This window comes from Girardinichthys multiradiatus, chromosome 9 (assembly GCF_021462225.1).
Source record: "Girardinichthys multiradiatus isolate DD_20200921_A chromosome 9, DD_fGirMul_XY1, whole genome shotgun sequence".
In the NCBI taxonomy this organism is placed as follows: domain Eukaryota; kingdom Metazoa; phylum Chordata; class Actinopteri; order Cyprinodontiformes; family Goodeidae; genus Girardinichthys; species Girardinichthys multiradiatus.
The window spans coordinates 20,087,983-20,113,116 of NC_061802.1; the positions used below are offsets into that span (position 1 = coordinate 20,087,983).

Sequence of the window (25,134 nt, forward strand, 5' to 3'; positions counted from 1 at the left end):
GTCGCTCCAGGAACTGTACACCTCCAGGACCCTGAAGCGGGCAGGGAAGATTCTGGCTGATCCCTCCCACCCCGGTCACAGACTCTTTGAGACTCTCCCCTCTGGCAGGAGGCTGCGGTCCATCCGGACCAAAACCATCCAAAACCCCTAATGAGAAGCCCCAATGAAGCGTACCACCCAAACTGTTGCATGCCCAGAGTGAAGCATGGGGGTGGATCAGTGATGGTTTGGGCTGCCATATCATGGCATTCCTTTGGCCCAATACTTGTGCTAGATGGGCGCGTCACTGCCAAGGACTACCAAACCATTCTTGAGGACCATGTGCATCCAATGGTTCAAACACTGTATCCCAAATGCGGTGCCGTGTATCAGGATGACAATGCACCAATACACACAGCAAGACTGGTGAAAGATTGGTTTGATGAACATGAAAGTGAAGTTGAACATCTCCCATGGCCTGCACAGTCACCAGATCTAAATATTATTGAGCCACTTTGGGGTGTTTTGGAGGAACGAGTCAGGAAACGTTTTCCTCCACCAGTATCACGTAGTGACCTGGCCACTATCCTGCAAGGAGAATGGCTTAAAATCCCTCTGACCACTGTGCAGGACTTGTATATGTCATTCCCAAGATGAATTGACGCTGTATTGGCCGCAAAAGGATGCCCTACACCATACTAATAAATTATTGTGGTCTAAAACTAGGTGTTTCAGTTTCATTGTCCAACCACTGTATACAATATACAAATATGCACATATATAAATAAAAAGGTGCATTTGCAACATCTGTATGCTGTTGTTTTGTACTCTATTGAATGTTCAACAGAGAAACAGCCTGGGGGAAGAAACTGTCTCTGTGGCGGCTGGTTTTAGTGAACAGTGCTCTGTAGTGGCGGCCTGAAGGTAAAGCTCCAAACAGTTTATGTGCAGGGTGTTTTGGGTCTGCAGAGATTTTTGCAGCTCTTTCTCTGACCCTAGACCTGTATAAGTCCTGGATGGAGGGAAGGTCAGCTCTGATTATTCTCTCTGCAGTCCTGATTATTCGTTACAGTCTGGACCTGTCCTGTTTTGTGGATGAGCCAAACCACACTGAGATGGATGAAGACAGGACAGACTGAACAATGGCAGTGTAGAAGATGACCAGCAGCTCCTGTGGAAGGTTGAACTTCTTGAGTTGCCTCAGGAAGTACAGTCTCTGCTGGGCCTTCTTTCGAACAGTGTCTATGTGTGAGGAACATCTCAGGTCCTCAGAGATGGTGGCTCCTAGGAATTGAAGTGGTCCACAGCTGACACGGTGTTGTTGAGGATGGTGAGGGGGGTGTATGGGGGTGGTGTTTTCCGAAAGTCCACCACCATTTCCACAGTCTTGAGTGGGTTGAGTTCCAGGTAGTTCTGACCGCACCAGTGTACCAGCCGATCCACCTGCTGTCTGTATGCAGACTCATCACCGTCCTGGATCAGACCAATGACAGTGGTGTCATCTGCAAACTTCAGGAGTTTCACGGACGAGTCCGATGAGGTGCAGTCATTTGTGTACAGGGAGAAGAGGAGTGGGGATAGAACACAACCCTGGGGGGCACCAGTACTTATAGATTATGCTGCAGGAGAAGATGCTCCCCAGTCTCACCTGCTGCTGTCGGTCTGTCAGGAAGCTGTTGATCCACTGACAGGTGGAGGCTGGGACGTTGAGCTGGGTGAGCTTCTGGTGGAGGATGTCTGGTATGATGGTGTTGAAGGCCGAGCTGAAGTCTACAAACAGGATCCTGGCGTACGTCCCTGGGCGGTCGAAGTGTTGCAGGATGAAGTGTAGGCCTACACTGTCAACTTAGGCAGTGTAGGCATCATCTGCCGACCTGTTTGCTCGGTAAGCAAACTGCAGGGGGTCCAGCAGGGGGCCTGTGATGTCTTTCAGGTGCTTCAGCACCAGTCGCTCAAAGGATTTCATGATCACAGACGTCAGGGCTACAGGCCTGTAGTCATTTAATCCTAGGATGGTGGGTTTCTTGGGCACCGGGATGATGAAGGATCGTTTGAGGCAGGAGGGGACCTCACACTTCTCCAGTGATCGGAGCGAGTTGATTAGCACAGGCTTTCAGGCATGATGGGGAGACGTTATCAGGTCCTCCAGCTTTCTTTGTTTTCATGCGCTATTTACATCTTCCTCGGAGATCTTTAGTGCAGGCGAAGGATCTGAAGGTAGGGGGTTGGTATCTTTGTGGGAAGAACTTGTCCCTGAATGGGATGTGGAGGAGATGATTTGAGGCGTGAACGGCTTCTTGTCATGTCTGCTGTAGAAGCCATTCAAATGGTTCGCCAGGCGAGGATTCTGTTCAGGAAGGGTGGGGGGGCTCCTATAGGCAGTCAGGTTTCTTAGACTAGTCCATACAGCCAAGGTATCACCAGTAGAAAGGCTGTTCTTCAGCTTCTCACTGTAGCTTCTCTTGGCTGCTTTGATCTCCTTTGCAAGTCTGTTCCTGGCCTGCCTGTACCGTGCCCAATCTCCACTGCTGTGAGCTTCTTCCTTGTCCTTGCACAGATTCCTGAGGTGTGAAGCAAACCATGGCTTGTTGTTCCCAAAGATGCAGAAGGTCTTGGTCTGCACACACGTCACATTATTCACCATTCCTTTACATTTTTACTTCAAAACATCTTCTCTTTAGACACTAGCAGCTTTTTCACTTATTTCCTGTCCATTTAAGCAGATGAAGACAGCTTAAGTCACGGTTTAACAAGCAGGGTTTCAACAAACAATTGACAACTTGGAAAAAAAAATCATATTTTGGCCTGTCTCAAAAACATAATTTACATCTCTTTACAAAGCACACAAAAAAAAGTGTTTCAGAATAGTGAACCTCCTGTTCGCCCATTGTCATAGGGGGCACAAGGGCAGAGTGTAGATAGCAAGAATTCTTGTAAACAAGAGGGCTTGACATAAAGAGTTTCAGGGTGATTTATTGGCTGTAGTAAACATTATGCTGGACAAGCAACTTTTAAAAGATATCCATGTGAATTTTGAAGTATTTTCACTCAGTTCACTAAGTGAAACACATTATATAGATTAATTTAAGCCTGAGATTAGAAGTTTAACTTAGACCAGTGAAAAACCATTTTTAATACAGAAATGTGGGCTTAATTAAAAATATGTTTGATACCTGCTTGAAACTTATTTCCAAAACGTACTTTTAATTTGACAAACAAGTCTCTTTGGAACACATGTTCTAATTTATTGAACGTGACTGTATTTGAGCTAGAAGATTACTTTGATGATCTATAAGCCATGATGGATAACAAGAGGATGAAATAAGGAGTGAAAAGAATAATAATAATTGTTTTACAACCTAGCCCGGTAAAAATCTTAAAAGATTTCAATTTGATTGATTCCCATGGATTTTTGTCAGGTGTAACTGCCGCATTCTGCTGCTATTGCCTCCTTATGTGGCATACCAGCACAGCAGTCTTATAAACCTGCTGTTATGTACATTTAAAACTCTACAAAGTGCATAAACACGCCTGAGGACTTAATTTTGTGACTTGTGCGGAAGTAAATTGGATGCTCCATTTGCTACAAAGCACCGCAATTTTATGCCATACAGAATATAAATAAACCCCTCTGTAGAACATATGTGATTTAAAATATAGAGATGAACACTAATACTTGTTCTTTGAACATATTAGCCATACTTGGCGATGCTCTGTTCAAGAAACTAACACCTACTATGACATTTATGAGTCAGGTGTGTAGAATATGGAGGTTGACTTGTTAGAGCAAATTTTGTCCAGTGAAATCATGATTTTCAAAAAAATAGCAAAAGAAAAATAAAGAATTGGACAATTGACTATAACATTTTGTTTATAGAGGGTGAACTATATGTTAGTGTGGCTATGTCTGGTCAGCTGTTTTAAGCAGGTAAATTCTCGTTATTAGCTCTGAAAGGATTGGAACCTAAACGAATAACATTGGTTAAAATTTGGCATTAAATAACCTCTGAGAATATTAAGTATTTCTTAAATACATTACCTTCCAGCATTTATTGGAAATCATCAAGACATCCTTGTGCAATTAAAGTATTGTGAAACAGTTACTCATAGGTTTAATTGGTCCTAGGGTCATTTACAGCTATTGTGTGAAGGACTGCTACTTGCTGTAATCTCATAGAGTGGACGTCCTTGTGAGATTGGTTATTGATGTGCCACAACCTTATGTAAGAAACAGTGAAGGTTAACACTTTAGATAAAAGCATTGTTTCACATGATTTTAAAATCGTATAACCAGTCTTGGAATTCAGAATGTTTTATTTAGAATGATAAGGTTTGAGAAATGACAACAATATCAAAAAACAACACATTTTGGTTTTAACTATTCATGATAACTCATTCTGTGTTTATGTTTGTTGTCTTTCCCTTTCAAAGTTTCTTCTGTACCAAAAAAACAAAAATTATTTTGGTTGAAATGGTGATTGCACAGCTGTCATCTACAACCACACTTAACCCTTGATGTGGCCAGAAAGTTTCTCGAACTTTTTTTAGTGTTGGGGAAGAACAACAAAAATTCTCTCTGCTTCAAAACAGATTTTTTTTTTTTATCTAACCAACAGCTGTGATTCCGAATCTCTCCTTCCTTTCCACCTCTATCCATTTCCTGAATCCAACCAGCCATCCTTCTCAGGCCCATGTGCATCCTGTTGCCTGCTGGTGATGTTTTTTCCCGTTTAGATTTTTTTCCCCTTCTCTGTAGTTTTGGTCTGTGCATATTCTGCAGAAGATTAGAGTGGTGATGGAGATTACAGTTCCATGTCCTTCCTTGCCTGATCAGAAACAGTTAGTCACTGAAGGCAAACAGAAGTATCGGCCAATAAAACGCAGTCAGATTATTGCAATATGACCCTCGCTCTGGCTATCTTTCCTCATACCTTTTACTACAACACTGTGGAATCAAAATTCAGGCATTTAGACTTTATTCAGAACACAAAAAGCAATTTGCACTACTGCAAGTAAAACCACAACATGAAAAACCATCTACTCCAGATGAAGAAGTTGTCCTCAGAATCCACCAGCTCATTGGAGCTCAGCACTATTGATTGTCTTCTTCTCCAGAAGGTGTGTCCATGCTCCAGGCTTAAAGGGTATCACACCTGCTTTTGCAGAAGAAAGACTTCTTCATATAGTCTTAACAGGCCACAGGCAATTATTAGAATAATCAAAACACATGCGGCATGATGTTACATTTGCATTTTGTTCTGTTTCACCCACATTCAGCTTACATTTATAAATACAGTGCTTTTAACACAATAAGGATTGCAATAATTCATGCAAAATCTTTAGCAGGAAAATCATTGTTACTTAAATCATTTTATTTATAGACGATCTTGAATGCAATCATAATGCATGAGAAAGGAAGTTGATTTTATAAAATGCTTGGGCAAGAATACATCGTGAAAGTTTTAACTCCTTTGACTGTACTGTAGTCCATTCAAGACTCCTCTGTTGTAGACCATTTTTACCATCTTAACTCAAATAGAGCACAGTGCAGATTTGTTTTAAAGATTTTTCAAGGTTTTTATCATGGAAGTGCAAAAGAACTATGGGGACTCTGGATAACCTTTGTAGCCTCTGACAAAGCAAACCTGTATCAAAGAACCTGTTTTGTGAAAGTAGTAATTTCTGAAGGTCTAAACATTATTGATGAGGTAGTGATTAAAGTTGGTCGTATTTTGCTATGTGCCACACTGTGCCCTGATAGAAATGATCCCTGTATGTAGATCTTCTTTTCCTCATGAAATGAAGATGATCATCAAATCATTTTCATTTCATGAGGAAATGTATGGCGTCATATTATTGTTTATGTATTTATTTTTTCATTTGGTAAAGATTAACTAACTATGTGGTAATGGAATTTCAATGCCCTATGGGTGTCCTCAAGTGGTCATGTAATTATTAGCCAAATTAATTTATTAGTAAGAGATGGCATAAGTTTTAATCTCAGTATATTGTGAAATTAAGTGATGTTAATATTGGGCCATGACTGCTCTCATTCAGTGGCAGTGGTGCACTTGTGTTGTGTTATTCATGAGGTGTGAGAGGTGAGGCACATGTGGAGCCAGTTTTCAATATGTCCTAAAATCCGCTGCAGGCTGCTTAATGCGGTGATTATACACTACGGTAATAAATACAAAAAGAATGTGACGACAGAGTGTCATGTTCCTATTCCATTAGATCTTCCATTAAACCACTGTTAAAACGAAACAATACTGATCTGTATCTGAAAAGGCATGATGGGATATTATTACCACAGTTTGCAAGCTGCCAGTGCCATGTCTGTTAAGCAGCAGAGCACTAACCCGACGAGTTAACCAGTTAATAGTGGCAGTATCTCAAGTTTCTATAGAGTAACTTGTGTTACTCTATAGAGCAGAATGGCAAAAAGGCAGGTTTAGCAAGTTTCCTTAAGAACTACTACTAAATTAAGCAGCTGTTTAATCTTGTTTTTCTCAGGAAAGTGTATCAGGTCACACTAAAACGAGGGCAGATCCAGAACTCACTGGGAGGAACTATATATCTCTTTTGGCTTGGAAATGCCTCAGGATCCCCATAATGAGCAAGACAACACTGCTGGGGGAAGAATATATGGATTTACCTTTCAGACCTGTCACCTCTGTGACTTAATTTTAGAAAAGAGGACTATGATAATTAGCTGGTCCGATGGATGAGGTTCACCACAACTTTAGCCTAAATTGATGTAGGCTAAAGTGAGCTAAGAAAAACTGGTTCATTGTTTAAAATGATGCATTTTCTGTTACAGAGATTAATTTATAGCAAAACTCATTATCAACACACTTGCACGAGTATTGGTAAACTCCAAAACATGCTAACACACAGCTTGAATTTGTTTTAGTTTCCACACAGTGAAAAAGCAACGCTTTCATTCGAAAGTTTACGTGCTGGTTTGTGAGGACATTCCTGCGAAGGTCAGTGATGTAAAAAGTGAATGCCAAGCAGCTGTAAACTGGAGTCTGTTTGATGAGAGGCTTCTTTGACCTTTAATGTTACAGTGCCCCCAAGAAGTTGTAAACTTGCACACTAAGTGAAACAGCCCAGCATGTCGTAAAAAAAAAGATGTGTTCATACAACAAAGTGCAGCTGTGATGGTCGTCTTATTCATCTGTTCAGACAAAAGGAAACAGGAAGTTTGGAAGACACAGACCCTGACAGATACCTGCTCGTTGTTGGTGTCACATTTTGTCCAAAGTACATGGCTGCAATGATTGTTGATGATACTGGTGACATATGAGGCTCCTTAGTAAAGGGTGTTCCTGCTTTACAAATAGTTTTGCAGCGCTGTGTGGAAAAATTCGAATGTATCTCAAAATCTATTTGAACTTAAAAAAACTGACTTGCCTTATTTGCTATGTTTCTCTGTATAAACTCCTTCATTTTAGTCTGTATCCACACTTTTAGTTAGTAAGAAAATAGTTGTTCCCTCTCTTCCACTCTCTGAGCTAGAAAGTTTCAGCAAAGCTGGGTTTAAACACACGGCCACCTGGCAGCAGTTGCGTCAGTCTGTCATGTGTAGCCTGTTTCCTCACATTGTGCTGGCCCTCACAGCCTGCATCTATTATGTTAGCTGTTGAACATGTCACCTCTCAGGGGGACAGCAGACATGACCTACCAAAGCTATCAGAACACTGACAGTCTGCGGGTTTCTTATCTTCCATATTTGAAGGTACTGTTATATTGGTTCTGTGCACCTATTTTGTAGGTTTTAGTGGCAAGTAAATTCACAAACCCGTGGGCTTTTCAAACTAGAAAAGCAAACATTAGGTTCTTGTTTCTTACATTGTGGTTTAAGTACAACTGGTGGTTTTGCAGTGGTCAAATTAAGTCCTTTCCAACTGCTCCTTTATTCAAGGGTCGCCACAGCAAGTCATTACACTTTGCACAGAGACTTGGCAGAATTTGTGCACAAGATGCCCTACATAAGCCAACCAGGATTTGAACCCAGGTCTCTCATATCAAAGACACAGACTTAGCCCACTAATATCACCACATAGAGTAGGTTACTGCAGTAGTATTCAGCAGAAATGTTAGTATAAGACACAGTCTTGTACTCAAGGCACAGTGCCATGCAACAGTATTCATTTTATTGGGTTTCTGTGTTGTATGACTAACACAAAGTAGTACATAATGTGAAATGACAGAAGTATTATACATTGTTTTTGATTTTTTTTTTCTAAATAAAAAATAGAAAAGGATAGAAGGCATACATTTTCAACGCCCCCGGTGTTAAAAATTTGGATCCACATTGCATGATGTTACCATCACCGTGTTTCAGAGTGGACATCCTGCGTTCAGAGTGATGTCCAGTGTTAGTTTTCAACCATGCAATGTGCGTCACATGGAGGCCAGAAAGTTCAATTTGGTCTGTCTTGGTATTTGTGGCTTTTTTCTTTCCATTCTCCCATAGAGGTGAAGTGCACACCTAATAGTAATAATTTTTGACAATGGTGTGAAATTATCTCTACAGGTCCTTCTCAAAATATTAGCATATTGTGATAAAGTTCATTATTTTCCATAATGTCATGATGAAAATTTAACATTCATATATTTTAGATTCATTGCACACTAACTGAAATATTTCAGGTCTTTTATTGTCTTAATATGGATGATTTTGGCATACAGCTCATGAAAACCCAAAATTCCTATCTCACAAAATTAGCATATTTCATCCGACCAATAAAAGAAAAGTGTTTTTAATACAAAAAACGTCAACCTTCAAATAATCATGTACAGTTATGCACTCAATACTTGGTCGGGAATCCTTTGGCAGAAATGACTGCTTCAATGCGGCGTGGCATGGAGGCAATCAGCCTGTGGCACTGCTGAGGTCTTATGGAGGCCCAGGATGCTTCGATAGCGGCCTTTAGCTCATCCAGAGTGTTGGGTCTTGAGTCTCTCAACGTTCTCTTCACAATATCCCACAGATTCTCTATGGGGTTCAGGTCAGGAGAGATGGCAGGCCAATTGAGCACAGTGATACCATGGTCAGTAAACCATTTACCAGTGGTTCTGGCACTGTGAGCAGGTGCCAGGTCGTGCTGAAAAATGAAATCTTCATCTCCATAAAGCTTTTCAGCAGATGGAAGCATGAAGTGCTCCAAAATCTCCTGATAGCTAGCTGCATTGACCCTGCCCTTGATAAAACACAGTGGACCAACACCAGCAGCTGACACGGCACCCCAGACCATCACTGACTGTGGGTACTTGACACTGGACTTCTGGCATTTTGGCATTTCCTTCTCAACCAGTCTTCCTCCAGACTCTGGCACCTTGATTACCGAATGACATGCAGAATTTGCTTTCATCCGAAAAAAGTACTTTGGACCACTGAGCAACAGTCCAGTGCTGCTTCTCTGTAGCCCAGGTCAGTCGCTTCTGCCGCTGTTTCTGGTTCAAAAGTGGCTTGACCTGGGGAATGCGGCACCTGTAGCCCATTTCCTGCACACGCCTGTGCACGGTGGCTCTGGATGTTTCTACTCCAGACTCAGTCCACTGCTTCCGCAGGTCCCCCAAGGTCTGGAATCGGCCCTTCTCCACAATATTCCTCAGGGTCCGGTCACCTCTTCTCGTTGTGCAGCGTTTTCTGCCACACTTTTTCCTTCCCACAGACTTCCCACTGAGGTGCCTTGATACAGCACTCTGGGAACAGCCTATTCGTTCAGAAATTTCTTTCTGTGTCTTACCCTCTTGCTTGAGGGTGTCAATAGTGGCCTTCTGGACAGCAGTCAGGTCGGCAGTCTTACCCATGATTGGGGTTTTGAGTGATGAACCAGGCTGGGAGTTTTAAAGGCCTCAGGATTCTTTTGCAGGTGTTTAGAGTTAACTCGTTGATTCAGATGATTAGGTTCTTAGCTCATTTAGAGACCCTTTTAATGATATGCTAATTTTGTGAGATGGGAATTTTGGGTTTTCATTAGCTATATGCCAAAATCACCCGTATTAAGACAATAAAAGACCTGAAATATTTCAGTTAGTGTGCAATGAATCTAAAATATATGAATGTTAAATTTTCATCATGACATTATGGAAAATAATGAACTTTATCACAATATGCTAATATTTTGAGAAGGACCTGTATAAGATGTTCAAAGCTTGCGATATTGATTCACAACCTAACCCTGCTTTAAACTTCTCCACACCTTTATCTGTGACCCATCTTCATGCGGGTATCTTAGCCCCTATGGGTCAGTTTGTTTTCTCCAAAATCCCTGAGGCATTAACAGAACAGCTGTAATTGCACTGAGAATATATATTATACAGAGATGGCCTGTATTTGTTAAATTAACGACACCTGAAGGCAACTACAGGGGTTGGACAATGAAACTGAAACACCTGGTTTTAGACCACAATAATTTATTAGTATGGTGTAGGACCTCCTTTTGCAGCCAATACAAAGTTAAACAAGTCTATCAAAAATGTGTAATTTTACATTGGAAAATATCTTACATGCTTTTTGTGCAGAGAAAAAGTGAGACAAATATTCAACTTATTGCTAACAATAAAATACACACTTATAGGCTTATAGTCTATTTCTAGGCATAGCCAAGGTCCGGAGGGGGTCTGGTTTGGGGACCACAGGATTTCGTCTCTTATTTATGCAGATGACGTGGTCCTGCTGGCCCCCTCTAGCCAAGACCTACAGCACGCACTGGGGCGGTTTGCAGCTGAGTGTGAAGCGGCCGGGATGAAGATCAGCTCCTCCAAGTCAAAGGCCATGGTACTCGACCGGAAAACGATGGCTTGTCCTCTTTAGGTTGGAGGGGAGTTCCTGCCTCAAGTGGAGGAGTTTAAGTATCTCGGGGTCTTGTTCACGAGTGAGGGAAAAATGGAGCAGGAGATCAACAGACGGATCGGTGCGGCTGCCACAGTAATGGGAGCGCTGTGCTGGTCCGTTGTGATGAAGAGAGAGCTGAGCCGAAAATCGAATCTCTCGATTTACCGGTCGGTCTACGTTCCTACCCTCACCTATGGCCATGAACTTTAGGTCATGACCGAAAGAACGAGATCCCGGATACAAGCGGCTGAAATGAGCTTCCTCCGTAGGGTGGTCGGGCACTCCCTTAGAGATAGGGTGAGGAGCTCGGCCATCCGGGAGGGGCTCGGAGTAGAGCCGCTGCTCCTCCACATCGAGAGGAGCCAGTTGAGGTGGCTCGGGCATCTATACCAGATGCCTCCCGTACGCCTTCCTCAGGAGGTGTTCCAGGCACGTCCCACCGGGAGGAGGCCCAAGGGACGACCCAGGACAAGTTGGAGGGACTATGTCGTGTCTGGGGAGAGGGACGTCTGGGCGTCTCTGCTGCCCCCGCGACCCGGTCCCGGATAAGCGGAAGACAACAAGTACGAGTACTTATAGGCAGGGGATTCTAGCATCTATCTATGATAAAGTGTCAATTTTCTATTTTATTTTATTTTGTTTTAATTATCAGTATCACGTACTTGTCTTTTTAAGTATTTTATAATTTTTTCTGTCAATGAAAAGTGATACATAAATAATATTTACTTACAAAGAGACAAAAATGCTTGAATAACTCTAAATGTATTTAGCTGTACAGCAGTATTTGAAGCTGGCAAGTCAGATTGCAAAGACAAGCAAGCAGGTGAAGTACGAAATTTATTTAAAAGCACTGTCAAAATGCATTACGTGAAACACGTAGTACTGAACATAAATATACACATTACCATACATGTAAATAGTATACAATGCAAAATATGCAGAAATCAAGACAATCAAAGATGCTCAAGTTTTTTTTTTCCAAATACATCATACAGAAAGTTCTATGGACAATTAAAAACACTCAGTAATCAGAAAAGTGAAAGTAAGTTTGTGCATCTCTTGGAGCGTCAGATGAAAGGAAGTCACGCCTTTCTACAAGGTGTGTTCCTTTTTATTATTATTTTATTTTAAGCAGAGTACAATCAATTTTGCATGTGGACAGATATTTACTATAATTTAAAAACCTTAAAAAAATCTGAGTGCCACTGACCTAGACTGCATTTTGTTTTACTCTTTCTAATGACAGTTATGTTAAATATCCCTTTTATATTATGTTAAATCCTGACTCAAACTCAAAGTCTGAACCCATGCATTAAGCTCAGTGAAGAAAAGAAAAACAGGAGCACTATCTTTCCAGAAAGGAAACCCATGTGGAAATAGTTAGCCAGGCTGAAAACAAAAAGTATGGTAATTTATTTTCAGTGGCTCCAAATACGAGCAATGCTACTGAGTTGATTTGAAACACAAAACTTATGCACTGCTTGAGTTGTTCCAAAAAACAAACACAAAAACTCAGACTTCTTCGTTCACTGGGTTGCTTCACTGGTGGTTGTGATTATTGACTGTAGTTATATCACATTACCAAAGCAGTGTGTGCTGAAGCCAAAGGGTGGTGGGTGGGGGGGTATTTAGAGCCACAATCCTACACATTGTTTCACACACTCCTCTTCCTCCTCTTGCTGCTGCCGCTGATCATCAGCCGTCTCTGTTGGCCTGACCCCCGATCACAACCTGGGGGGATGATGTTACAGGAAGCCTGACGTTCCTGGACAGATAGTGCTTCCCCCCATGGTGACAGCTCGCTCTTCACCTCCTCTTTGAGTGCCTGCCTGGAGAGGGAACGAGAAGAGGAGAGAATGAATAGATGGAAGTAAGGGCGGGGTTGGTGCAATATCTACCCCATCCAATGTATGTAAAATCTGAAATGTTTAAACCTGAAAGACTTTAAAAGGTTTACATTGGAAAAAAAATATACTGAAGTATAAATGTAAACAGTAAACGTTCTTTGGAATTGGCTCAGCATGAGCAGGTGAAAGCTTTAGAAAAACCAGAGATCAGCAATTGGCCCGAAAATTCAGAAAACATAATGTCTACTCTTTACACATATTTATCTTAATCTTTATCTTAATTATTGACAAAGTCAAGAAACATTAAAACAAGGAAAATATTACAAACAAATTTGATATTTTTCTGAGTTTTCAAGAGTGGCTTGGAAGTCTGGTTAAAAAAAGAAAAACTCACACAGAAGATCCCTTCTTTAATGCCTCATTATAAAAAAAGGGAGAACTGTTCTGGGCAATCTGGGATGAAATTAAATCTGAGTTTCACTGAGAACAGGACTGAACAGTCCTAATAAATACTCATGTATCTCTTCTGCCTTATCTGTTTGCACGGCTACAGGACGAGAATCTGTCATCACGTCCAGCCAGCATGGCCAACCCGTCTTAACTTGGATAATGCTCCTGGTATGAGTGGGCAACAGAGGCTCTCCCTCCTTGTTTGCACTGCCCAAGTGTGTGCAGTGCAAACACTTGGGCAGTGCAAACAAGGAGGGAGAGCCTCCTTGTTTGCACTGCCCAAGTGTGTGGCCTGTTCCACAACACAAACACCTCCTCCATTTCTCCTTAGGTGAGTGAGCGTATCGGTCAGTCATAGCTAATGTGTACGCTAAGGTAGACCAACAGCAATTCTTGCCGATGTCTGCTTTGATGTTCTCTTCCTGCAGTGAGACTAAAGTCCAACTAGAAGCAAAAAGGGAACATTTAAGTGAATTCAAGAGGAACAGGCTTGCAGAACATGTTCCCGAGAGCTTCAGAAGCTCCACAGCAAACGTGAACTAAACTTTTCCTTTTGGCCAGTGCCTTGTGTGTCTTCTTACTTCAGCTCTGCTATGATTACAGTAAGTGAATTCCTCTTGAGGCAATAAGATGTCAGACACTTGCCAGACCTCAAAAGTGCAACACACTCGCAGGGGGATGTGGTGGCTTTGAGTGACCATTAGGTGCTATTACAAGCTTCATGGTAAGAGTCACCCGGTGGAAGAGCCGGAGGTAATCGTTTATGAAATGCAGTTAAGATGCATGAGAGCAGGGAAAGATGCTATCACCAAGCTTAAGAGCACCAGATCCTCTCTGCTGTGACTCAAGTTCTTTGTGTGAGATATGACATGGAAAGCTAATAAAGCCGATTGGGCTGGACAGAGTATTGACTTTTCTCGTTTAACATAAACTTAACCCAATTTGACTTTCCTATTTGCTTACTTTTTCAAAACATGTCAACAATAAGCGGCTACAGTGCTGTTCTGATTATAGAACTTTCCTTCACTAAAGTAAAAACTTGTCTGGAACAAAATAAATTAAGGTTCTTCATTTTTATCACAGCCTTGTATAAACCATCCATCATAAAAACTTAATCTTAAAAACGTAATCAAAAATAAACTGACTGCCTTCAACCATAATCCTTTGGTCCTTTTAACTTACTCTTCAACTAAATCTATATAAAAGCTGCCATTTCCCAATAGAGAACCATCTGGCCCATACTATAAAGAAGATAACTAAATACTTCTCTAAGAAGTTTAAACCTTTTAGAGTTACTATTATTGTTTTTTTAAATAATAATAATAATACATGAAAAAAACTTTACACATTATTCATGATTTGCTGAAATCTGGTAACTATGATAATTATCATTCTACACTGCTATTTTCTGTTACCTGACTATTCAGTATTGTCACAGCCAAAAGCACTAAAAACACGCTTTAACAAAAAACTATGCATAAGCTTTCTAACAATGCAATCCAAGATTTTGTTACAGAATTTGAGTAACAACTGAAACTGAAGACATGCAAGACTGAGAAAACTGGGAAACTGGGCCAGGATTTGCCAATTTACAGTCGTTTCTACTTTTGTTGTTTTATAGGAATAGTATTGAGATGGCAGCTGGAGCAGGTGGTTAAGGTAAAAGGCAGTTGTGAAGTGCAGACACAAGTTTGAGGGGGGTCGATACACTCAGAATGACACTGTGAACAAAAGGCCACATCTAAAACTATCCTTTTAGTGCAGAGTTACTGCGCAGAACTAGCAATTCATTCTTTCAAGTTCAAGGTCAGAGCTGAACAGGCATTCTGCAGTTTTATTATGTGCTTTCTTAAAAGTGAAGATGCAGCATTGTTATTTTCCCTTAAAAAAACTAAATCAAAAACACTGCATTTAAATACAGATCTCTAATCTGTATATTGTATACATGTGGGCCAACCACACAATTTTAAATCTGCAAATAGGTTAGTATTTTATGTTTTCGTAAACACTAGATTTGTCAAAGAAATTCATTACTTGTTGTTATTGGCTGTGATTAGGTTGAGAACAACAATAATTTCTGGATATTTGTGCTGAAAACAAAGAGGTCTAAACTCTGAAACATGTTTTCCAAACTGAAAGTTCAAAATATTTGCTACAGAATGGGCCAGAGACGAGCAGAGATGGTCACCTACATCTAATTAAATTGGCTTGGAGTAAAATCTATTCCTGGCTTGATTTTTTCTAAACGTCCAATCATGGCTGGATTTTTTCCAACCTTGCTGGCAGACTACAACAAGTCACTAGCTGGGGCAGGTAGCATTGCCAACACTGACTGGATGGTGTCCATTTCGCACCTAAACCTTATGCTTACCTCCGCTCCCCCTTCCTCCTGTGGAGCTAGCAGAACCAGGCTGGCTGCTGTGCTGCGGCTCCGACTGGGAAAACTGGGGTGCCAGGGCAGGTCCACGATTCCGGTGGGCACTGTTCTGGTTAATCGGGAGATCAGGTGTGCGGGGGATCTTGGAGGCGCTCACGAATCCAAGGACATAACTGCCACTTATAGTCAGAGAAGAAAAATACGTTTTGTGGCCATGATAACTATGTCAATAAACAATAATCACCACTACTACAGTCAGAAATTATGCAAGAACATCCACAAGTACTGGATTTATGACAAATAAGTCCTGTTTTGCCTTAAGATGTAACCATTTTGGCAATTTTTATTTTTTATAATGCCAATAATGAACTACAGTAACTGGGTATAAGGGTTGAGCAAATCATTTTGCCAATAATTTAAAAGGTATTCAGTTATTAGCAGTTTAATGCTGAGTAAACACATGTAGTTCACATGACACATGACTTCCTGAATTTCACTAAATGGTCAAGCTACCAAATTCCCTTTACTGCAATGAAAAAAAATAGTATTCCTCATTACAGAAAATTATAAACTTAGATAGTTATCTTTAAAAAGTCTGTTAAACCCATAATTAAGAACACAGAGCGCTGCCTAATTTTTATCCTTTATGGACAATCATAACCATGACATTCGGGCTGCAGGGTGCACAGTTGGTAGCACTTTTGTCCTGCAGCAAGAAGGTCCTGGGTTAGAATCCAGGCATGTGCGTCTTTCTGCACGAATTACATGTTCTCTCTGTGCCTGCATGAGTTCTCTCCCGTTATTCCAGCTTCCTCCCACAGTCCAAAAACAGGACTAGGTTAGGTTAACTGGACTCTCTAAATTGCCCTTAGGTGTGTGTGGGTTTATGTCCTGTGTTGCCCTAGTGGGATTGTTTACATTTTCTCCCCTGCGGCTATTTTGGCTTCACTATTCTAGGTAAACTCTATGTACCAAAGAAGATGTTTTATATTTCACAATGATTCAACATCCTCTTCCAGAGTATTCTCATCTCTCCTGGGTCCTTCGAAAACTCAGTGAAATGATCTTTTTTGGCCCACAGGGCTTTTTGGAGTTGCCACCAATTCATTCTTCCAGAAAATGCAACTAATCGCTGATGTTTCTGATGGATCTTTTCTTCTGAGACAAAGCTTGGGCTTGCTTTGTTTGGTATACAGAATGTGAGGTCAAGAAATTCAGTGCTTTTATCAACACAATTTGATTGTGATTTTGATGTGGCCTGATTTTTACGACAATCAGGCCACATCTCCAAATACAGACAGTTTGTCTGTAAATAATCTGTTGCATGAGTCAAGGCATAAAAATGGATGTAGTTACAAAGTGAGTTATGTAAAACCTTATATTAGAATAACTGAAAGAAAATTAAAAGGGTGTGGAGAAAATATTTTTCCTTAACAGATTCATTTTGCTTTTTTGTCACGCTTAAATGTTTTGATTTAAAATTTTTTAAATAATTTTTATATGACCGAAAGAACGAGATCCCAGATACAAGCGGCTGAAATGAGTTTCCTCCGTAGGGTGGCCGGGCACTCCCTTAGAGATAGGGTGAGGAGCTTGGCCATCCAGGAGGGGCTCGGAGTAGAGCCGCTGCTCCTCCACAACGAGAGGAGCCTTCCTCGGGAGGTGTTCCAGGCACGTCCCACCGGGAGGAGACCCAGGGGACGGCCCAGGACACGCTGGAGGGACTATGTCTCTCGGCTGACCTGGGAACACCTTGGGCTCCTCCTGGAGGAGCTGGAGGAGGTGTCTGGAGAGAGGGACCTCTGTGCTGAGTCTGCTACCCCCGCGACATGGTCCCGGATAAAGCCGAAGACGACAAGTATGAGTATGAGTACGAATTGTTTTATAATAATTCAACATTACACAAAGGTAACCTGAGTAAATAAAGGAGAAAATCGACCCAAACCAACCTGACCCAATATGAAAAAGTAATTTTTTCCCTTGTTAAATTATGAATGAACAGCAATTAACCACATTTTCTGGACAAATGAGCTCGAGTTCACTAGCCTACACAATATGAACATCGCTGACGACATGAAGTAGGCTAAAAGACCTTGAAAAGGAACACATTATGCTCTTATCTAAAGAAATTCAAGAACAAAAGAGGAAAAAAAGTCACTGACATCTATTAGACTGGAAAAGGTTACAAAGCCATTTACAAGACCCCGTTCACAGCTAGCAGTAACACGTGTTCTGAGTAATCATGTCCACACAGCGCTGAAGACAGGTGTAAGTGCACAGAGAACAAACTGAAGATTGTTTTCTTCGTTCCACCTTAGTAAGCGGTGTGGGACACTTCTTTCTGCATCAGTTTGGCAGTCTGAAAGCAATCTGTCCTGGAACACACTGATGGACCATGCACTGACCTGTTAACAATTAGTAAATCCATCTGGATTACTCTAAAGACAGCATTTTCTTTTTTTTCCAACTATAAATTTAACTTGTTTGAATCCGTAGATATCAGGACACTGTACGTTTAAATTAATTTCTCTCTATGTAGTTTTTTTTTTGTAGTGCTAATTAAATATGCTGTCTAAATGCAGGTGTTTTGGATAGCTTTTTGCAATAAATAAAATCATTTTGTATTTACTCTGTTTATCTTTGGCTAATATTACAATTAGTTTGATGATGTAAGCACTCTGTAAGGGCCAAATACTTTTTCACCGCACTGCAAGGCATAAATCAATTTGTTTTAAATGCTGTTTTCTGTGTTTTAAGTATTTATAAACTGGACTGTAAAAAGTAACACAATACAAGCTGTAGTTGAAGCACAAAATAATTTAAGAATGTAACTTCAAATTCAATTCAATTCAAAAATACTTTATTAATCCCAAAGGGAAATTAAATATTGTTGTAGCTCATTATGAAGGTTTCTTCAAAGAACCGTTGTAGATGCTGATGGCTGTGGGCAGGAAGGATCTCCTGTAGTGGTCTGTCTTACAGCAGATCTGAAGAAGCCTCTGACTGAAGGGCACTCTGTTGTTGTAGGACAGTTTCATGAAGAGGATGCTCAGGGTTCTCCATAATGTTCACAATGATCTCCAGAGGTTCCAGAGGAGTCCTCAGAACAGAGCCAGCCTTTTTTATCAGCTTGTTGAGCTTTTTAAGTCCCTGGCTCTGATGCTGCTTCCCCAGCAGATGATGGCAGAAGAGATCACACTTTCCACAACAGACGTATAGAAGATATGCAGCATCTTGCTGCAAACACCAAAGGACCTAAGCTTCCTCAAGAAGTACAGTCTGCTCTGTCCCTTCTTGTAGATGGCTTCACAGTTGCAGTTGCATCTCCACTCTAGTCTGTTGTCCAGGTGAACACCAAGGTATTTATACTCCTCCACCACCTCCACTTCTTCTCCCATGATAGAAATAGTTTTTGACTTATTCCTGTTTCTCTTAAAATCTACAATCATCTCCTTTGTTTTAGTCACGTTCAAAATGAGATGATTGTTTCCACAACATGACACAAAGCGGTCCACCACCTTCCTGTACTCAGCTTCTTGTCCATCTCTGATCCACCCCACGACTGCAGAATCATCCGAGTATTTCTGCAGATGACAGGAGTCTGTCTTGTACTGGAAGTCTGAGGTGTACAGAATGAAAAGGAATGGTGAGAGTACAGTCCCCTGTGGTGCTCCTGTGCTGCTGACTACCTGGTTAGACTCACAACCCTTCAGTTTCACAAACTGTGGTCTGTTTGTCAGGTAGTCTTTGGTCCAGGAGATTGTTGAGGCCTCCACCTGAGTCTTCTGGAGTTTCTGACAAAGCAAATGAGGTTGGATTGTATTAAATGCACTGGAGAAATCAAAGAACATGATCCTCACAGTGCTGCTGGCTTTGTCCAAATGACAGTGGATTTGTTGAAGCGGGTGTATGATGGCATCTTCAACTCCAACTCCACAGCGATAAGCAAACTGAAGGGGGTCCTGATGGTTTACTGTTTGCTTACTCAGGTGGGCCAACAGGAGTCTCTTTAGGACCTTCATGATGTGAGATGTCAGGGCAACAGGTCTATAGTCATTGAGGACTGATGGGTGAGTTTTCTTTGGTACCGGAACAAGACAGGAGGTCTTCCACAACACCGGAACCTTCTTCTGGGCCAGGCTGAAGTTGAAGAGGTGCTGCAGAATCCCACAGAGCTGCTCTGCACAAGCCTTCAGGACTCTAGGGCTGACATGATCTGGACCTGCAGCCTTATTCCGATTCAGTCTCTCCAGTTGCATCTTCACTTGACTTCTTGAGACACACAGGTGGAAGGGGGAAGCAAAGGAAGCATCAGCATCTTCTGATATGGTTGAAGGCAAACACGTAGAAGCAGAAGGGTCTAGGGCTGAGGTGGAAGATAAAACATTTGAGGTGTTACTGGACAGCTGTGGGTCCTATGGGTTAAAGGAGGGTGGGATGTCTGTTTGGCTGTGAGCAGGAGAGGATGATGCTGAGCTTGTTTCTGAACTGAACCTATTGAAGAATGTGTTCAGTTCATTGGCTCTGTCCAGACCTCCATCGGTCTGATCATCCTTCTGCTTGAAGCCTGTGATCTTCTTCATCCCTGTCCACACATCTCTGATATTGTTTTGCTGGAGCTTGCTCTCCAGCTTCTTCTTGTACACCTCTTTGCTGTCTCTTATCTTGACTTTAAGTTGCTTCTGTATACTCCTCAATAATTCTCTGTCTCCCTCTCTGAAGGCTCTTTTTTTCTTGTTAAGCGGGTCCTTCAGGTCACTGGTGATCCAAGGTTTGTTATTGGGGAAGCATCTCACGGTTCTGGTGGGATGATGTTATCCACACAGAAGTTTATATAGTCGGTTACACACTCAGTCATGGCATTGATGTCCTCTCCATGTGGCTGGCACAGTGCGTCCCAGTCTGTAGCCTCAAAGCAACCTTGCAGAGCTTCTTCAGCTTCCTGTGACCATTTTCTCACAGTCCTCTTTATTACAGGTTGCCTCTGAACAAGGGGCTTATATTTCGAGCAGAGAAAAACAAGATTGTGATCTGATTTGCCTAGAGGAGGTCTTGCTGTAGAGATGTATGAGTCCTTGACATTTGCATAAAACAAATCCAATGTTTTGTTTTCTCTGGTAGAGCAGCTGACAAGCTGTTGAAACGTTGGAAGTGTAGCAGAGAGTGAAGCATGGTTAAAATCACCAGAAATTGCCACAAAAGTATTGGGGTTTTGTGTCTGTAGCTTAGCAACAACTGAGCTGATGGCATCACATGCAGTCTCTGCAACAGCTAAAGGTGGAATGTAAACTGTTGCCAAAATAACACTGGTGAACTCTCTGGGTAAATAATATGGACGAAAGCTTACTGCCAACAGTTCAATATCTGGACTGCAGAGATGTCACTTCACAGTTACATGTCTTGGATTACACCATCTGTTGTTCACAAGTACTGCCAGTCCATCTCCTTTACATTTGCCGCTCCTCTTTAAATCTCTGTCTGCTCGTATGGTTAAAAAGCCCAGCAGAGAGACGCTGGAGTTGGGGATATGATCCTGCAGCCATGTCTCAGTAAAACACATAATACTGCATTCCCGGTACTCTGGCTGGGTCCTTTGTAGGGCTTGGAGTTCATCCAACTTGTTTCTCAACGATCTCACATTGCCCATCATAATCGACGGAAGAGATGGTTTGAACTTCCTCTTTCTCTCTCTTCTCTTAGCTCCTGCTCTGCATCCACGGCGTCTTTTTTTCAACTCATCGGGGATTTGGGGTTGTAGTTGAAGTATTATTTGAGCTTTTGAGATATTAATCAGCTGCTCCCGGTTGTAAAAAACAACCCCGTTGTCATGGCAATCATAACAAATGTCTAAAAATAGAAAGTATTAGGAAAAATCCTCCAAGCTGCACAGCATCTGACACCAGAGAGGACAGTCGTCCAAAAAAAATAAACTGTATCCACCACAAGAGGAATAGTTCCCAAAAAAGAATAAATCAGAATCAAAAGTAACAGAGCTACTCCAACCTGCTGCCACCTTGAGCGGTGCAATTCTAGAATATAAAAATACTTTGTTAGAATATAAATTTGTTAGAATATATTTTTAGAATATAAAATACTTTGTTCCAGGGCATACAGCCTCAAAAAATATCCAGAGCAACTAAATTCACAGTCATTTGGCTCAAAGATGAATTGTCTTCCCTGATGATCTCATTCATCATGAGATACAGCTTCACTCATATTTAAGTTCATACAGGGGGGAAACGGAGAAGAGAAATCAGGACTATATCCAAGAACAACCCTTGCACATGTTCTTGCCCTTGATATTTTATAGTATCAATTTCAGTCACTAGCCTCCATTACTGGTGATACTCTACTGATGACCTGGTGACACTAGAATCTATATTTAGTGTAATGATACTCATACAGTTTCAATGTATTTTTTAAATAAAAAAAAGACAATTTAGCGCTTGTATGTTGCCCCTTCAACAAAGAATCTGCTATCTTCATTCAAGTAACATCATAGATTATTGTTTGGACTGGATTTGAGTAGATCCAGCTTAAAAGTCTTTTTCCAGCTCTTTGTTTTACAACAAAGCAAATAAAATGAACATATATCTGAACTGCGCCACAAATGCTGTGAGCATATCAGGTGTAAACAATCCATCCTATTTTCCGATGAACGAACATTAAGTAGGAAGAGAAGACGTGACGAGTTCACATGGAGCTGGATCAGCAGGAAAAAGGGGTGTTGTGCTGTTAACTGCCCTGGCTATCGGCCATGTTAGCCAGTAAATTTGTTTCCAATCACTTTATTTAGTCTTAAAATAATAAAAGCTGCAGGACAATAATCATTCTCAGCCTATTCCTGTTAGATTTCAAGTCATAAAGCACAGCGTTTAGGGGCATGATGTGAATATCACCGCTGCTACAAGTGACTTATTAATATCACAAATGCACTTTATGAAGCCTCTAAAACACAAAAATAGCACCTGATAGATATGTCTCACAATGAATAAACAACTCCTCTGCACCCAGTTACACAGCACTCTCCTATGGACCTTATCAGGCAAACGGTCTAGATCCGAAATCCTAAACCATTTCTAATAGATGGCTTTAATGCTTGTTTCTCCTCAATAATCACAATGTCACCAACATCCCTGACATGATCTGCCATAGCTGCTTATTGTGCACCATGATAGTATCTCCGAACATAGGTGGAAGTGCAATGCTTGCCATCTGCACAGCAGCAACATGAAACAGGCACATATGTAGCATTGATTGCATTCTAACCTTAAGTGGGGTCAAATAAGGTCAAAAGCAAGACAAAGAAATTGAAACAGTCTTTTCCCAAGGTGTCACCTAATGTAATTCAAAATGTCCAAAGGACTATTTTAACATGAAAGAGCCAAATGTGTTTATAGGCTTAAAAACAAAGGTAAAAAAGGTACCTGCTTATCTGGTACTTGCCAAATTGCTGCGTTGCTAAGGTTCCATTCTCCCCAACATGAATGCCCTTTTCATTTCAACATAAAAGACGTGTCATCCAGACTAAGGAAATTAGGCTGTTCTGTTTAGCCTTAGCCTGGCTGTATTGTGGCAATGTTTTACGTTTCTGGGGGGTGGAGGAAGAAGGGCTTCCTGGCACTCATTTCTCTTGGCGGCGTTTGGGAGTCAAGTTCCTCTAGGATTTAGAGGAGAGAAAAAGCATTGGACTGTATGGGTCCCCTTGTGGCTGCTGCTCCCTTAAAACGCATGGTACAGTCTTACACGCCAGGTTGGCAGCGCTGACTCACTCATCGGTGTCCAGCACTGTTGCCAACCCTCTCTGCGGACGCACACACTAAGAAACATATGTCAGCGCGTACAGAGGGCCTGCAGACTATTGCTGCTTAGTTTGATTTGCATCAATCCTTAACGGAAAGCACAAAACGTATATGGACAGCAACCTTCACATTTAATTAGGTAAAGATCTGTAAAAAGCCTTAAAAGTAAATTCATTTCTCATTTCAATAGCAGAATATCAGTGTGAAAAACGTAAAAAAAAAATCCAGCCATTAAGTTCTGAACATTTACTCAGAGTGGAAGAATCTAAGCTGTTGTACAGTTTCCTGTTACCTGGGTCTAAATGCAAGGGAAGGAACCGTTTTTTGTGAAACATCATGTTTTGTTATAACTTTGTAATGTGTGGCACAACTGATGTGCCTTTATTTTGTGTAGTAGGTGTACTGGGAATAAAGAGCGAAAAGTCACAGGGTTCTACTGAGTTAGGATGGGCTACGGTACTTTTGCTGGGATGTCACTCTCTCAATTATTTCACATTTGAGGTGGCTGTGTGAAAAGAGTAATTGTCATCTTACAATTGTGAGTTCGATTCCAGCTTCCTCCTACCACATGTCAATGTGCTTCTGGGCAAGGCACTTCACCTCAAGTTGCCTACCAATCTGCATAGCAAGTGCTATGTAAATTCTGTCCATTTACCATTTACATAAAAAATAACTGACCATCTGGGGATAAAGGCTCAATTCGCTATGAGTTTTCCCAAAAGGTCAAATAATGATTAGCTTCATTAACCAGCATGTAGGTTTGGCAGCCAGCAATTAGAGCCACTCCAAGCTTGCAGCAGTGAGTAAAGCTTAATCAGCGCAGACAGAGAGCTTGGAAAGTGATGCATCAGATTAAGTTGTTTTATTTTTTTGGGTCACTGGTATCACGTTTTAGTTGCAGTTGCAGGCCAAAAAGCCTGTGGCAGCCAAGCCTAGCTGGAGGAATTGTGTATGCACAGATGTTGGTGTATTGGTTAACAGCATTGCGTTTGTATCGGCAATGCCAGTCTTCTGCCTTTCCGTAAATCACCTGTAATCCCCCCTTCTCTTCCTGCTCAACTTTCACTGTTTACCCAGCTGGTCCACCACTGTGCTACAGTATCCAGTGGATAGGCAGGTGATGCTGGAATGTCACTCAACTAAAGCAGTGAAACTCTGTACACCAACAAAACGCAAGGTACAGTAAATATGCAACAGTGTAAGAAAGGAGGGGGATATAAGAAATAGTATTTATCAAAAACCTTGGTGACAATTAATGGCACCTATAACAAGTTATATAAATGTAACTGAAATATTTCTTTTTTTTTTTTTGTATTACTTTTTTAAGTTGATCAGAATGTTGAGGAACTTTTGACCCTTAATTCATAACTTAATTCTTTCGTCTGGGGTAAAAACATGACAACAAAAAGGGCCCTTTTCTCTTAGCAAAGGTTCAAATTGGGCAAGACAACAGAACATGGCTTTTAAGTAAGGTAGATTTATGTTGATCTTAATAAGTCAGGACATGGCTACAAAAAATAGCTATTTGCTTAAACTTGCCAAGGAAAAACTGCAGTGCTTTTCCGAGAAAGAGTTTATTTTCCTGCAATAAAGACTTTTTACACATCTTTAGCAGGGGTGTCAATGAATGTGGTCGATGCTGTAGCTGTTTTCAACTTTTAGTAAATATTAAAAGTAAAAGTCAGGCAGAAATCTGGCCATGGTTGCTACATCACGTTAACTATATCCATCTAGAAACGAGTTAGTTTCTAGCTTTTAATACTTTTGTTGAAAAATAAATGATAGTAAAACAACATCCAGTGTGTTACATAAAAAACAAGCACTTGTGCA

At 41.2% G+C, this 25,134-nt stretch overlaps 1 protein-coding gene and 1 long non-coding RNA gene across 7 annotated transcripts in view; both read right to left on the reverse strand.

The window, feature by feature from the left end:
- Positions 1-11,648: 11,648 nt before the first annotated feature.
- Positions 11,649-25,134, reverse strand: part of LOC124874267 (lisH domain-containing protein ARMC9) — a 38,817-nt gene continuing 25,331 nt past the window's right edge. For 5 of the 6 annotated variants that reach the window (XM_047375548.1, XM_047375552.1, XM_047375550.1 and 2 more), the window contains 2 exons: positions 15,497-15,681; positions 12,384-12,657 (listed from right to left, as the gene is read on the reverse strand). In XM_047375548.1, the coding sequence (XP_047231504.1) occupies positions 12,635-12,657; positions 15,497-15,681 (208 nt within the window). In that variant the 3' untranslated portion in view covers positions 12,384-12,634. Of the gene's footprint in view, positions 12,658-15,496; positions 15,682-25,134 lie in introns of all 6 variants that reach the window. The other variant, XM_047375549.1, reaches the window with a different exon arrangement.
- LOC124874268 lies at positions 15,690-21,866 on the reverse strand. The gene is made up of 3 exons (XR_007039744.1): positions 21,856-21,866; positions 19,627-19,629; positions 15,690-16,403 (listed from the first exon to the last, which is right to left on the reverse strand). It is a non-coding gene; the product is annotated as an uncharacterized LOC124874268 (long non-coding RNA).